Genomic DNA, 16,681 nt, shown 5'->3' on the forward strand with positions numbered 1-16,681 from the left:
GGTGGATGGACAAGGAAGCTCTATGGGGCCTATTTTATAAAGGTGCTAACCTCATCCATGAAGGTCTCTGCCTTCAGGATCTAATCACTTTCCAAAGGCCCCACCTCCTAATTTTATCACACTGGTGAGTAGATTTGCAACACGTGTTTGGGAAGGGGCACAAACATTCACAACATAGCAGTAGGAAAAAAGCAGAAAGGACACATGGAAAACAAATAGTAAAAAGCATAAGAAAAGTATTATGGGTATATATTTCAGAGACAGTATATTTAAAGGCAAAACATATTACAAGAAATAGAGTGTCATTACACAATGACAAAAAGAATAATTCACCAGGAAGAAATAATCATCTTAAATATGTATGACTAATAATAGAACATCAAAATTTATGAAGCAAAACCTGGCAGAATTAAATGGAAAAATAGATAACTCCTCAATCATAATGAGACTTTAATACCCCTCTTTGAATAAATTCTCAAAAAACTAGACCAAAAAACATAAGTAAATATTTAGAAAATCAAGACAATTCTATCAGCCAACTTGTTCTGATATTTATACAACACTATCTGCAACAACTGCAGAATACACATTCTTTTCAAATGCATAGGGAACATTCACCAAGGTAGACAATATAGGAATATAAAATAAGTCTGGGTAATTTTCAAAAGATTGATTATCTAACAGAGTATGCTTTCTGTCTACAATAAAATTAAAACAACAACAATAATGGAACATTTCTCACTATTTAAATATTGCATAACATAGTTTTAAACTATTAGTGGGCCAAAGAAGAAATTATTTTGAACCAAAAGAAAATGAACTGCTAAAAAAAGAAAATCAAATTCTCAAATTACTAATACCAGAAATCAAAGGAGGAAATCTATTAAACTACCAAAAAAATCAGAAACTCATATTATACATAAACATAGATGCAAAAGATAGCAACAAAATATTTCTGTACCAGATATTGCCAGGCATAAAAAGGAGAATATATTATGACCAAGTGAGGTTGATCCCACGAATGCAAGGTTGATTTGGTTTAATATTCCAAAATTAATTAGTTACTGAAATTATCAGGAAAAAAAATACCAGGTACCTATGAGAAAAATCATAATTATTTAAATAGATGCAAAATAAAAAGCATTTGACAGAATTCAACCTTTTTAATGATAAAAACTCTCAGCAAATTAGAAAGGAAACTTCTTCAACCTGATAAAGGACATCTGTGGAAAACTTAGGACTATACTTTTACTTAGTGATGAAAGAGTAAATGCTTTGTCTTTTATGATTGAAATCCAGGCAAGGGTATCCGTTTGCATTACTTCTTTTAAGCATTATAATGTATGTTCTAACCTGTATAATAAGAAAAAATAAAAGACCAATACATTGAAATTCAGAAAGTATGCTTTTTTTTTTTAAGCTAACCTGATTAACTGTATGAATTCCTATGGAATCTATGATAGAGGTAACCAGTGAATTTAGTGAGGTCATATAATAGTCAGTGTACCAAAACCAGTTTTTTTGTTGTTTTTTTTACAGGCAGCAAAATATTGGAAAATGTACTTAAAATAGTACTATTTACAACAGCATCACAAAATGAAAAATACAATGGGATACATTTCACTAAACACATGCAAGTCTTCTACACTGAAAACTATAAGATATTGCTGAGAGAAGTTAAAGAAGTTGTAAAGAAATAGTGATACATGCCATGCTTACAGATTAGAAGACTCAATATTGTTAAGACTTCATTTTTTCCTCAAATGATCTATAGATTCCACACATTTTCAATTAAAATACTAGCAACTTTTATTACAAAATTTAACAAGTAGTTACTAAAATTCATACAGCACACAAAAGACATAGAACACACACAAAACCAATTTGAAAAAGAACAAAAGGACTTAGACTACTGATTTTATATTAAGACAAAAAGATTTTGTCTTAAGGATATACAAATAAACTTCTGGAAAGTTAGAAATAAACCCATAAAGATACCCTCATTTGACTTTCAACAAAGGCTTTAAGATTATTGAATGAGGAAAGGAATTTCTTTTTATCAAATGGTGTTTTAAAACTTGGATGTGTTGTGGTCTAAAATGAGTCTTACCACCTGCATCACACCACCCTGAGTAATTAAAGGAATAGAGTATAGACCTAAGCATGAAAAAATAAAATATAATGCTTCCAAAATAAAATATACATTGGTAAAGGGAATTTAAAATGGTTTAAACCACTTTGTAAAAACAGTCTGACAATTTAAGCATATATTTATACTGTATCATTTAGATATTTAATAGAAATGAAAATAATCACATAAGAATATTTATAATAGCCTGTATTAGTTTCCTAGGGCTGCCCTGACAAATGTCCACAAGCTTGATGACTTAACGGAGATTTATTCTCTCATTTCTGGGGGCCAGAAGTCATAAATCAAGGTGTTGGTGGGATTAGTTTCTTCCAGAGGGTCTGAGGAAGAATTTGGCCCATGCCTCTCTCCTAGCTTCTCATAGCTGCTACCAATCCTTGGTATTTTCTGAGTGTTTGATACATCACTCTAACCTCTGCCTCCATCTTCACATCCCTCCCTTTCTCTCTCCAGCTCTTTCTACCTCTCCCCTTTCATTTATTAAGATCTGCAGCCATTGGATTTAGGGCCCACCTTAAATCCAGGATGATCTCACCTTGAAATTCTTAATCTGTAAAAACTTTGTTTACAGATGTGATCACATTTTCAGGTATCAGAAGTTAAAATTTATGCAAATCTTTTTGTGGGTTCCACTAAGTGGGTTCAATCCAACCTACTATCTAGCTCTACTACTGGAAAAAAACAAAGTCTATTAGCAAATTTTATTTGCTGATAAAAAATTTGTCTATAAACAAATTTTGCTATGTTCTTATAATGAAATACTGCTCAGTAATAAAAAGAAAAGAAATACTGAATCATAGTACATGTGTATGAATCTCAGAGTTATTTTATTTGAAAGAGGCAGGCATATAAACTGTTTACTAAATAATTTTAACATAAATTTCAAGAATAGGCAAAACTAAGCAATAGTGACAGAAATTAAAACATTGGTTTTCTATGATAGGATGGGGATTTTCTAGAAGCAGGCATGAATGAATTTGAAACACTGTTATGGTTCTGGGTTTTACGCCAGTTTTTAATTCAGCAGATATGAAACTTATGTGTTAAGATTGTTTGCTAAGACTGCCAAATTAAAAAGGAAGTCTCTTTGCTCTCTAGTTTTACTATTCACAGCTTGCAAATTCTGAGCATCTACAGAACTCATTTGGACCTCCTTTGAAATTGTCAGTGGTCCAGAATTGATAAGAATTTATAAACAAAGATAAAGCAATATCTGATGTCTGTAACTATTTCTTTACGGGGTAGAAGAATATACATTTTATTTAAAATATTTTTTGTACAAGTCTTGGCTTTACCTTGCTCTTATAAAACATAAAAATTGTATCATATTTACTTTGCTGTTGTATAGTTTTCCTACATAATTTTAGTATTGCAGCTTTAATATCATAATAGCACATTTATTTTAAAAACATTTTTTGATATTATTAGTACTACTGAGACATAAGGCACTTTAGTTAGTTTTTTGAAGCCTTTCTCAAAGTGAAATGAACTTTTTTTCTGAGAATTCTGTAGATCATGAACATATTGCTCTGCTAACAGTGAAAGCTATTTTTCATATCATTAGAGAAATCAGGTTCAAAATTGTTTAAGTCTCTTCATTCTGTGATCTAAGTGTTAACACATTAACTTCCATGTAGGTTGTATTTAACTCATGCTAGTTGTGAGCCCAAGCCATGTGAAGGAAAACCTGGGCAAAATCCTGCAATTGGTTTGCAAAAATCTTACTTGTAAATGCTCTTATTGTTACAATTAATATTGACAATTTCATTCTAAAAACATGGATTAAGTAAATATAGAAGTCAATAAATTTCTCAAGGCGTAAGAAGTCACTTTACCCTTATGAACTATTTTTCAAGTTTTGACATAACTTTTTATTTTACTAATTTTCAAGTTTTTATATTATTTTTATTGAAAAAACATAGAAAACAATAAAAATAACAGATTTTTCATTAAATTAGAAAGGATTGTTTTGTTTTCGAGGTTCTATTTTTATAACAAAACACCATGGCCCCAAGGAAAAAAATTTTTTTGTTCTAGTGTGGCAGTCAATGTGTTAAATCATACTACTTTATCAAAGCACTTTCTCTTGTCTTTCACACAGATTCATTTGCATTTTCACATTCTTCTTTTTTATCATACCTCCCTCACAGAGAAGAATTAGCTAATAGGGACGTATGAATAGAGAGTGCAGCATGGAGGAACAACAATAGTAGACCTAGAAAAGTATTAAAAATTCAGCACAATAGAAAGTAGTTGGTTATACTAAGGAGAGAAGAAAGAAATATTTAGAAAGTACAGGTAGCAGGGAGAGCTCATAGCAGGGTCATTCTCATAGTGTGTTACCTAATAACTACTGTGGGGAAATTAAAATTAATCATTACTTGTAAGAAAACAGAGTAGAAGTCTGAGTTCCAGATATTTTTTTAAATCATGGTTATTAATTTCCCCATTGTGATGCTCCAAGTGGTAAGGACACTTGGTTAGGAGCAAGTTAGCTCTAGGCCCAGATTCTACTAGCCATGTTACTTAAAGGAGTCCTTTAATCTTCCTGAGATGCTGTTCCTTTATTTCTTATATTTAGGTATTTATGTGAACTAAAGCTTTTAGAGTATAAGTCAATTAACACTGAATCCAGTAACTTCTCAGTCGTTGGTTATTGTACTGTTAGAAAGTAAGTTAAATGAATGGTTAGTTTTTTATGGTTTTAGTGAAGAATAAGAATGATATGGAACATTTACTAAAATTTCTTTTGAGGTAACCCTACATAAGTCTGTATAGTAGGGTAGGGGAAAAAACTTAACAAGTTTTGAATAAGTTCACTTCTGACAACCTCCTATTTATGAAAGAAACTGTGCAAAGAGAACTAGATATAGTGTTAAACATAGTTGTCATTAAAAAAAGTCATAGTGATTCTGTTTCTTCCCCCCATAAATTAGTGGATAAAATTAAAATTACAACTACACATGGTGGCTCACGTCTGTAATTCCAGCACTTTGGGAAGCCAAGGTGGAAGGATCACTTGAGCCCAGGAGTTTGTGGTGACAGTGAGCAGTGATCATGCCACTGTACTTCAGCCTGGGGAACAGAATAAGACCCTGTATCTTAAAAAAATTATACTTGAAAAACATGACTTTCTGTTGCTATTTGGAATATTATTTGAGCACCATAACTCTTCATTTCTATATTCTGCTTAGTCTTGCATAGAAGTTAGAGTTCTAGTACCCTTATCAGGAGACCAGAATCAAATCCCCAATGTTGAAAAAATGTGGAAAGTGGTGAGGATGAGGAAACATTGTTCAGGTTTAAAAAATACATAAGGTTTTATATATATTAAATGTATATTTTATATATGTGTTTATGTATATACATATATATGTTCCTACCTTTTCACCTTTTTTATTTGATTCTATTGGAAGAAATAGACTGATTTAAATAATGAAAAAAAAATCCTCCTATTATTATAATAGATACCAAGATCTAGATCTGGGAACATTACCTTAAATGAAATTTTTTTTCTCAATTAAAAAGGACAGCTATTTGGCTTAGGGGATCATGTACAGCTAAATAGTGAACTAAAGAGGAACTATATCCAGGTGACTTCTAAAGGTCCATTCCAGTTTTATAATTTTGTTTGTTAAAATACATTTATTTAATAATTGTCAGAATACTAATTAATCTAAATTTGGAAGAAAGAACAATATGTAAAGGACATCTATTTTAAAAGTTACATTCAAATCTCTGTTTTAGGTTACCTTTCCTAACTTTGCTTTGTCAGGGTTTTTCGTGAACTTGTAGCACTTTGTTCTGCATTACATCATAGACTTACTCTATCTTTTCAAGGTACCTGTCCCTAGTGCCAGATAGACTCATTATTCATACAAATCTAGGTTATATTTTTCTAGGAAAATTAATTACTTTATGCTGGCTACATATGGTTAGCTTGTCAGCAGGAAAGCTTTAACATATTTTGGGGTGGTAAAATGTAGGCATTTAAGCAGGCTTTTTTTCTCTCTCTTTGTGCATGAAAGTAGTAGATTAATATATGTTAGAATTAATACATTTTGTAATACTAATGTTTTACATGGAGTACTGGAGAATTTCTTCTCATGTTTATTGTGAAGGGCAATACCTGACTTCATAATCATGAATAAGGGCACCTACTGAAAACACAGATGTTGTGAGCCTGTTATACACTTTTTGAATGGCCATAGCTGTATATATTACAATGTGAGTGCTCTTTTGTTCGTGTTACTATTCTAAAGGATATATTAAGTGTAATGGAGCATTATTCATGGTACCAATGTAATATGGATGTCTACCATTTACACTGTGTAAGAATAAAGAAGTCCAGAGAAATGAATACATTTGGGAGCATGCGATACAGTTTAAGACAAATCAAATGTCTTTATGAGGGTAACCTCTGCTTAACCCTACTTTGTGTGCTAGAGATACAGTATTTAAAAAGAATGATTCATGCCCAGAAAGATGTCATATTCTAAAAGGCCTCCCTTTGTCTTTCTACAATTTTATATTGCTTAAACTTACTCTATAAAAGCTTTAGAAATGTTCCCCTACCCTACCCTCCCGCCCCCCTTCTCCTTTCCTCTCATCCTCCCCTTTGCTTTCCTTTCCTCTTTCCTTTCCTCTAGACAAAGTCTTGCTCTGTTGCCCAGACTAGAGTACAGTGCTGTGATCATAGCTCACTGTAGTCTGGCCTCAAGGGATCCTCCTACCTCAGCCTCCTGAGGAGCTGGGACTACAGGCGCAAGTCACCATGCCTGATTAAATTTTATTTTTTGTAGAAATGGGGTCTCACTGTGTTGCCCAGGCTGGTCTCGAATTCCTGACCTCAAGCGTTCCTCTCACCTCATCCTCCCAAAGTGCTGATGTTACAGACATGAGCCACCACAACTGGTTCTTTTCTTTCTTTTTCAAAATATCTTGCTGAGCTTACAGTTTTTTTACTTTCTTTTAGGAGAAAAAAAATTTATTTTCCCTAGACAGGGAAATTTGAAGACATTCCTTAAAGTACTGTGTAGAGTAGACTTCTTATTTAACTACATTACTTGAGCTCTTAGAATCTTGATTACGCATAAACATTTAACATGTGGTGTGGCTAGGGAAAATGTTAGGTTTAAATTAGCTATTTATATTATTTGGTGATGGAACTTTTCAGTGTAAGGATTTTGTCCATCTGAAAATACACTCTCAGAGGCGTGTACCAAGAACTAATTCTTCATTGCTTAGTTTTTGTTAGGTGAGTAAGATGAGTTATATTAAGTCATTAAGATAGTGTCTGTAAATATCATGTTGCAATCTAATAAGCTTTCGTATAGTATATTTTAAATAACAATATATTATGAGCAGATAGATTTCTGTGTCCTAAACAATTATGATTTTCACTGTATTTTGCAACCTACAAGCTTTATATAGTGGTGTTTTTTAGCCTTTCCTTTAGGGTCTGTAGCTAAGAGAACTAGTCCCTCTTTTAACACTTTTGTGTTCTGTCACTATTTTTTTTTTTTTTTTTTGTGACCTTGCCTCAAACTACTTTTGATATTTACAATAGTTGTTGAACTTCAACAATTTTACTATTACTGCCCCTTCAGTTTGTTTTAAGTCTCAAATCCCTAAGGCAAGGAATTCATATCTAGCTTAAATGCAGTTACGTGTATAGGTACATAACATGTGCTGAATATAACACAGGGAGTAAGCATAAAGGCAAGAACTTACCACTTTGTTCTTTTTGACACCTCTAACCCCCCACATTCCCAGGAGACAAACTCAGAGTCCCAAATAGGGTTAACTTGGCATATGATAGATTTGTGGCTTTGTGCTGCTTCTGTCGTCTGCTACTCCCATGTTTCCTACCTCTGATTCTGCTAATTTAGTATGTGTCAGGAGTCATTCTGCTTTCCTGTGTTTCCGAAGAAAGTCAATTTAGTACAAATTGGGACCTATTTACTCTCCCTCTATCTAGCACATACTGTTAGTCAGCAGGGCTTCTGAGGCCAGCAATTGCTATTTGAGGAAAACAAACCCTTTTTAGACCTTTCTGAATATGTTTTAAACATGACCCAGTATATTGCAGTATGGAACAAAAATTATTCAAACTAATAATATGAATGCTTTGTAATTTGTTACCTGTGTACCCTGTTACCTTTCTAAAATTTGGTCTTTAAAAACTGTTTACTTTATTACTTAATTAAATTTTATCATTTAATTAAAGCTTTCTTTTCATTGAGCATCTAAATTGTTAATTTTGGTTTTAAGGGATGACTCTGGATTCCTTACAAAAATAAGCAGGGCTTTGCTCTCTTCCTGCTATCAGTTTTAGGAGACATATTGCTTCCTTGGTACTGTCATACCAATAAATCATCCCAGATTACTTGCAGTCGTACAGTACTAAAGTATACCATGCATTTTAGAGGAAATCTGCTGTTTTCTTTTCAATCAGATGAGCAATGTGAAGAGACTACGGCCACGGCTCAGTGCTATTCTCTTTAAGCTTCAGTTTGAAGAGCAGGTGAACAACATCAAACCTGACATCATGGCTGTCAGTACTGCCTGCGAAGAGATAAAGAAGAGCAAAAGCTTTAGCAAGTTGCTGGAACTTGTATTGCTAATGGGAAACTACATGAATGCTGGCTCCCGGAATGCTCAAACCTTCGGATTTAACCTTAGCTCTCTCTGTAAAGTGAGTTTGTTTTTTAAAAACACATATTTGCCTGAACACTTACTCTTAACTCTCAGCCCTGATTACATTATTTAAATATTTTTATTTTGATGTGCTCATTATCAGGAACTTGAACTGAACCATGAACTCAAACCCAGAGTGAACTGAGCTAATTTACTCAACCTCTGAACTAAATCCAAATATTAATTTTCTCTGATCTGCAAATCCAACTGAAGGATTTTGTTTAATAACAAAATTATATTGTAAACCTGTACTTTCTCAAACTAATGAAATGGAACATCAAAATATTCTTTAAACGTAATATTTATTCAGTTCAGATACCTGCATACAGTGGTATATATATTTAGTATTGCTTAGGTATGCTGTTAAAATTTTTACCTTTAACTATTTAAAGATTTCTCTGTATTGTTTTTGTAAGCAGACTTTGTATAAAGGGAAATGATTATATTAGGAATAAACATACGTTGATGCCATTGATTTTGAAATGTTTCTATCTAAAGGTAATTTTAGAGGATATGAAAAAAAGGTAAGTTTAGAAATTTTCTTCTCTTTGGTCTTCCACAGGTTGATTTTCCTCACAGAAAATATATTCAATGCTTTATATAACAAAACTCTTTCCTGAAGAGTGGGCCATGGTAATAGTGCTATTGATCTGCTTACAACAAATTCTTCTCAGTTGCACATCACAAGAAAAGTTTTCTCTTGTTCTTGACCTCATAACAGCCACACTTTCTGATTAAGGAATTTGATTATTACCATTGCCAGTTAGGGAAGGAAGGTGAAAAACAAGTTCAGCTTTAGCTATGAGGTCACTGAATAGTTATTCTCTGGGGGCTTTCATGAATTTTCTTATACATTTTCCCTCACCTAAGCCTCTTAGTGGTATCATGTCAGCTTTTCCACTGTCTGATCTCCATCCTTCTGTTTTCCTCTCTTGTTTTCTCAGGCTACTCTATTTGGTTAAGATCTCTAGCATAGCTGATTCAATTCCTAAAACGGATCTTGAGGACTTTGCACATCTATCGCATGCTTACTCAGGGTGAAATCCTGTGTCAGATGCTTTGCTAGATTATCTTTTTAATGTATGTGATTAATATTTACCTGGCATACCTGGGAGTCATTTTCAACTGTAAGTCATTCATTATGATTAAGTGCTTTAATGAAACCATATACACAAAGTCTGGCAACAGAGTTAAGACAGAGAGGCTAGCTCAGCTACAAGAGGGCAGTTAAGTATTCAGAGAGGAACAAGAATTTGAGGTAAATCTTGAAGGATGAATAGATGTTCTGTGAGAGGAAGAGGCATTCTAAGCTAGGGTCAGCAGTTTGCATAACGAGTTATAGTGTGGCATGTGTGAGTACACTTGAGTGGTCCAATCTCTTTGGAGACTAGATGGGAAAGAAGTGGGACTAATGGGACTGAGGTAGTGAATTGGTCTAAGTCTTGAAGAACTTTGATTATCATGCCTAATGGTGGAGATTTTATGGAGACATGTTAGTTATAAAAGGCAAGTAATGTGATCAGATGTTTTGTAGGAAGATATTTCTATCAATAGTATGGAAGAAGGTTAAGCTGCAGTGTCAAGTACTATTGCCATTAAACATGTGGCTATTTAAATTCAAATTAGTTAAAATTTATGTAAAATTAAAAATGTAGTTCCTCAGTCACACTTGCCACTTCTCAGGTGCTCAGTGTCCATACCTGTTGACAGCCTAGTTATGGCACATTTCCATCATTGCAGAAAGTCCCACTGGACTGTGCTGGGTTAGAGGGTTATAGTGGGGAGCTCTTCAGTGATTGGGTGACACTTAGTGTGTGACCTAGGAGAGTGACAGAGGGAATGAAGAAGGTAGATAGGGATGATAGTGTGGGAGGTGGGAGTAGGGAGAGAGATCAAAGATAACTCCCAGGTGTCTAGCTTAGCCAGCTGAGGGAGACTTTGCTACTGACATGTCTGAAGTGACTACTCGAAAGGGAATGAGATCAGTGTGGTTTTTTAGTTGTTGTTATTTCTTTCCTCTTGTTTACTTCAGGATCTTAAAGGGCATGCGATTGAAGCTGCTTTATGCAATTATTTAGCAAATATTTGATTGTCTGCTATGTAACGATCACGGTGATGGTTTGAGATAATGGGAGTTCCGAGCTAAGAGAATGGGTAAAGGGGTTTGAAATAGAATGATAGAGAGGATGGAGGAAAGTGTACACATTTGAAAACATGTAGGGAATTTTTCAGGGTATGGTGGTTATGAACTTGGAGGCTGAATGAGAAAGAGGCAAACAAGACCGCCAGGTTCGGACTTTCCCTGAGAAGGGAGGCAAAGTAAAAAAAAAGATGAGAAGCAAGGTAGGGGAGAAGTTAAGTTCACACCTACGGGGGTTTGTTTCCTAGTGAAAGGGGGGGTTTGTTCCTTTTTAAGTTTTGCATCTCAGAAGTATAGTTGACTCACAAAATGTTGGCTGCATGCCTTCCCCTACAGAGAGCTGTTGACAGGAGACTAGTTCAGATTAATAAAGTGGAGTAGCCTAATAGTGCTTAGTACATAGTAAACACTCAATAAATAGCTGTTAAATGAATGAAACTTGTTGCGATAAGACACAATGTAGTATCTTGTTTATTTTGTGGTTGAAAATAAATAGACATTCTTTCATTGAGATACAGTCACTGACGTGTAGTAATTTTAAAATCTTTTGTGAATGCAATGCATGCTGTTATTCTTTTACTGAAGTTAGTCTTCAAACCAGTTAATCTGTCTCCAGATAAAGAGTTGACTGCATTTTTATGCAATGGCACTGGGTATTTTGATCATCTCTCATAGGAGCCTTCTGTTGTGCAAGAAACAAAATAAATACTACAACTTCATATTTTTTATTAGCCTACATGTCAAGTTGAAAGCATATATTGAACAAGATGATATCTCATCATGTTTGTTATCAGAAGTAGCAGCTTGATCTTTGACAATTGTGATTGAATTTTCACACTGAGTATAAAGCATTTGGTTTGATGATAAACCTCTCCACAAGGAATTCCATATTTATTTGACAGTAGAAAGACAGGGAAATATTTTAATCTGTTAAAACATTCTGGGTAATTATATGACACTTAACATTCTAGATCCCAAATCCTTACTTTTAAATGGCCTTTACAAATTTATCTCAAGTATGAAGAATGCATGAAAATTTATATTAAATTATTAACTTTGCATTGTTTTGAAATAAGTACATGACTCTTTAGTACCAACCACATTATAGTTTAATTTTAGGAGCTACATTATATCTTTGGATACATTCGTAATTGAGATGGCTAATTATAATGTCTCTGAGTTCAGAGAGAAGAGATTTATTTACTTTTTATGTCCCAAAGATTTGATGTGACATATGACATATATATAAAAGTAAAACATGACATGTAAGATAAACATAGACTAGAATTCAAAATTAAAGTTAAGGTTTAGATGTGGTACTTTCTGGTGGCCAAAGTGATGTGCAACATTTTCATGAAATTTCGTGAACTAAAAACAGCGTTTTCTCTGATTTGCTAAATCTGAACTTCATAAGAAATTTCACCTGTGTATCCTTATAAAAGAAAAATGTGGTGCTGAACAGTATTCCTATAAACAACAAATGAAAGAATTAGTTTCATGAGAATCTTTCTTTTAAAACCATGCCTTTCTTCCCTTCTTTCCCCTTACTCTTTCCAAAATTGTATATAGGGCCTCTTAAGGACCTGATATCTTAACCTTCATGAAAAGATACAACTGTACTTTCCAGTCACAGTAGTGATACTCCCAGTTTAGGTAAAATGGTATAAGTATCTTGCTTTCTGATGGCTTGACTTTTTAAAAGTATAAACTTTAGACTATACAGAAAAATGGAGGACTGCCTATAATTCAAAAATTCTCCAAAGATATTACTGGGATTTGGATAAAACTTGGTTAATAGGCATTTTGAGATTATATTCATGGGGCGGAGGATTGCCATTCATTAAATGTATATCTACATCCTTAGAAATCTAATCAGCAGATGGTAGATGCTTTTCTGACCAAAATACCTACCTGGAAAGATTTGTATCTGGTTATTGTTGAAGGTGTTTCTTCAAGAGAACCTGTTGGTAGGATCAAGATCTTTTTTTTTTTTTTTTCCAAGTTGTTCAGCATTCTAGGTAAAGAATAAATTGACCCAACCATTGCAGTTCAACAATATATTAAAATATATTAATAATTTTGACTTGGAAATTTAAGAAGCAAGTGTTACTAACCCACACACAATGTTTAATAATGTTTACTAATGTCTAATGAGATGTGTGATTTCTGAATAACAAATCATTCTGATCAATACAACAGGATGATGTAACTGTTCAAGGTAATTAGATAAACTGACTTTCTGTGTTGGGATAATAGATATAAGTTTTGAAGGAATTTACTAAGTGCAATAACTAATTTTTATCAGTATTTATGCTGTTATTCTTTGGGAAAATTACAGAAACAAATAATTATTGATTCCACTTTAAATATATCCATACTGTCTCTTTGTAGGAAGCTTTCTGTTTTCTACGGCAGTAGAATATGGAATGAGTTCATCTCAAAGTTGAAGTCATTAAAGGATATACAGCAATGGGGCTTTGGATGTTGGGGGTTAGATATTAAAAGGGTGAGGGTGGCAGGCAAGATTGATTTTTACCTATGAATTCTCTTTTCTAGTGCATGATTTTTAAATCTGATCTTGAGGGTATTCCTTTTATAAAAACAGGCTAACCATAAGTAGAATAACTTCACCAAAGCTGTGATAGGGTTAATTAAAACAACAGAAACAACAAAAAATATTGAATTCCCACTTTCTTTAATGTTTCCAGCAACGTGAGTGAGTGACTTTTTAAAATTATGACAACTTTTTCTTGGATGATATTGATTTGTAACCTGGAATACCCTTTAAAAATATGATGCCTCAGCATCAACATCAGTTAAATTAACTCAGACTGTATGGATGTGGATCCTGATTAGTGGCATATTAAAAAGAGCTCCCCAAGTGATTTTATTTATTTTATTTTATTTTATTATTTTATTTTTATGTTTGAGATAGAGTCTGGTTCTGTCACCCCAGGTAGAATACAGTGGCATCATCATAGCACACTGAAAGCTCAAATTTCTGGGCTCAAGCAATCCTCCTGCCTCAGCCTTTCTAGTAGCTGGGATGATAGGCACATGCCATGACACCTGGCTAATTTTTTTCTTTTTAGTAGAGACAGGGGTTTTGCTCTTGCTCAGGCTGGTCTCAACTCCTGAGCTCAAACAGTCTTCCTGGCTCAGCATCCCAGAATGCTAGGATTTACAGGCATGAGCCATTGTGCCCACCCTCAAGGTGAATTTAATACTCAACCCAAACTGAGAACTGCTTTATCTGTCTTCTGTCCTACTTATATATTCCAAAATGCAAAATTCCTGATTGGTAGTCTGGAACAAAAAAACAAACATAAAAAATGAAAACTAAACAACACCAAAACAAAAAGAAAAAAGAAACAACTTTACTTCTTCACGTAAGGATAAGTGGTGAAAATGTTTCCAAAAACTATTGCTTTTGTTTCACACCAAGCTGAACACTATTCTGAAAATGAAGACTTCGATAAGGAATATGAATTTCAGGCACACAGTGGAACTCAAATACATTGAAGGCCAGTGTCTTGAGTCATTTTGCAAGTCTCTACCTTGTGCAAGTAGAGTTTCAGTGACTATAAAAGCATGAAAAACAATGTCTCTGCCTATCACAGGAAGTTTTTATTTTGCATACCTGTTGCAGTCACACATTGTGAATAGTTTTTGTGAAATTTCGATTCTCATGAATCACCTTTTCCTTTACTCTATGAAGTTATTTTTAAGAACCATCTCTGCTAAACAAATCCATTGTTCCATCTGCATTCAGTGTGTGTTTTAGAGGGATTTTTATTCTTTATCAGATTGACAAAATTATACCAGTAAATTTTGGCACTCTTTTCAAGTAAAGCAGTTATGGGCCAAAAACTTACAAATAACAAATGCTGTTCTCATTTTACATACAGCCAGTTAAATCACAGAAAAACCGTTTTCCAAAGCAATGTGAAACTATTTAGAATGTTTAACCCCCTTTGACTCATTTATTGCAACATTTAATCTATAAAATTTTCCAAGAAATATTAAATTGGCTTTATTAAGTAGCATTTTAATAAATACTTTTCATATCACCTTTGTTTTTTCAAATCACTGTTAAGCATTATAAATTAGAATTATTATTTTAATTAATTAAAAAGTATAGAGTGGCTTTGCTAGGGCTCAGCCAATATGTTGCTTGTATATTGTTGTCTTACTGCTCTTATAACAAGCATCGCTACTCAAATGTCCCGTTCCCCCAAAGACCCAGCCTCAGAATCTTCCTCAACCTCATATTTATAGACAGCTACCCCATCAGAGGTAGCACCCAAGATGATTCTTAACTGCCATATCTGGCTTTATTTAGTTTCCTCTTTTTATACATTTTATAAATCAAAAATCAAAAACTAAAATAAGGCACTCTATTTCTGATACTCTAAGGAGCTTATTGTTTACCTCTCCTTTATCAAGAGCCTACATTGTTTGTATATATTTGGTGTCAGAGATAAAACATGCAACATTATTATTTATGTAATAATACTTAGCCAGGGGTATTTGTGAACATTTGTTCTTGAGGGACAGGAATGAGTATGATAATGAAATGGGTCCATAGGTGGCTTTGAACTATGGTTCCAACTTTAGAAAGTTGGAACCATAGTAAATCCAATATTACCACAAAAAACTCAGAAAAATACCACTTGAGATATATCAGGTATGGGTTTTTGTTAAGTCCTTTAAATGCCAAGTTTAGAAGCTTCTATATTCTGTTTAAAAAAATATATTATTTAAAATAATGAGTTTGATTCACTTATATTGGATATCAAAATGAAAATACAACTATCAAAATTTCTTAAATGCAATGAAAGCAATGCTTAGAGGGAAATTTATGGTATTGAATGCATATATTAGAAAAGAAGGAAGATCTAAAATAAATTATATGTTTCAACCTTAGGAAACTTAAGAAAAAGAAGAAGGAAAAGAAGAGCTAATGGAATTCAAAATAAGCAAGACAAATAATTATATATTTGAGCAGATATCAATGAAATTGCAAATAGTAAAAAAAAATCAAAACAAAAATCTGATTCTTTATAAAGATCAATAACATTAACAAACCACAAGCCAAGCTAACCAAGAAAAAAGAAGTTACAAATTAATCATATCAGAGATGGAAAAAGGGATATGATTACTGATCTCATGGACTTAAAAGGATGATAAACGAATATTACTTACAAAGCCTACAAATCTGATAAGCTAGATGAAATGGGCCTTGATAGAAGCAATCTACCAAAACTTATTTAAGAAGAAATGGATAATTTGTATCTATTAAAGTAAATTGAATCAATAATCAATAACCTTCCCAAACAGAACAAGGCCCAGATAGTTTCACCAGTAATTTCTCCCAAACATGTAAGGAAGAAATCTTACATCTGATTCTCTAAATCTAAATCTCTGAATCTGTTTGACTATAATAATTAGAAGCATAGGGAACACTTGCTAAGTCATTCTATGAGTCCAGGCTGGATTGGTCTTTGAAAATCTATATAATCCATCATATCAATGGGCTAAAGAAGAAAAATCATATGGTCTTATCAATAGATGCAGAAAAGGTACATTGCAAAATCCAACACTCATTTATGGTAAATATTCTCAAAAAACCTGAAATAGAATGGAACATCCTCATATTAGTACAGAGTATCCACAAAAGACCTGCAGCTGGC

At 33.3% G+C, this 16,681-nt stretch overlaps 1 protein-coding gene across 3 annotated transcripts in view; it reads left to right on the forward strand.

Moving 5' to 3' along the window:
- DIAPH3 (diaphanous related formin 3) overlaps positions 1–16,681 on the forward strand; it is a 467,480-nt gene that overhangs the window by 246,809 nt on the left and 203,990 nt on the right. For all 3 annotated transcript variants that reach the window (XM_076009404.1, XM_076009403.1, XM_076009405.1), the window contains one exon: positions 8,607–8,846. In XM_076009404.1, the coding sequence (XP_075865519.1) occupies positions 8,607–8,846 (240 nt within the window). The remainder of the gene's footprint in view (positions 1–8,606; positions 8,847–16,681) is intronic.

This window comes from Microcebus murinus, chromosome 13, assembly GCF_040939455.1.
Source record: "Microcebus murinus isolate Inina chromosome 13, M.murinus_Inina_mat1.0, whole genome shotgun sequence".
Classification (NCBI taxonomy): domain Eukaryota; kingdom Metazoa; phylum Chordata; class Mammalia; order Primates; family Cheirogaleidae; genus Microcebus; species Microcebus murinus.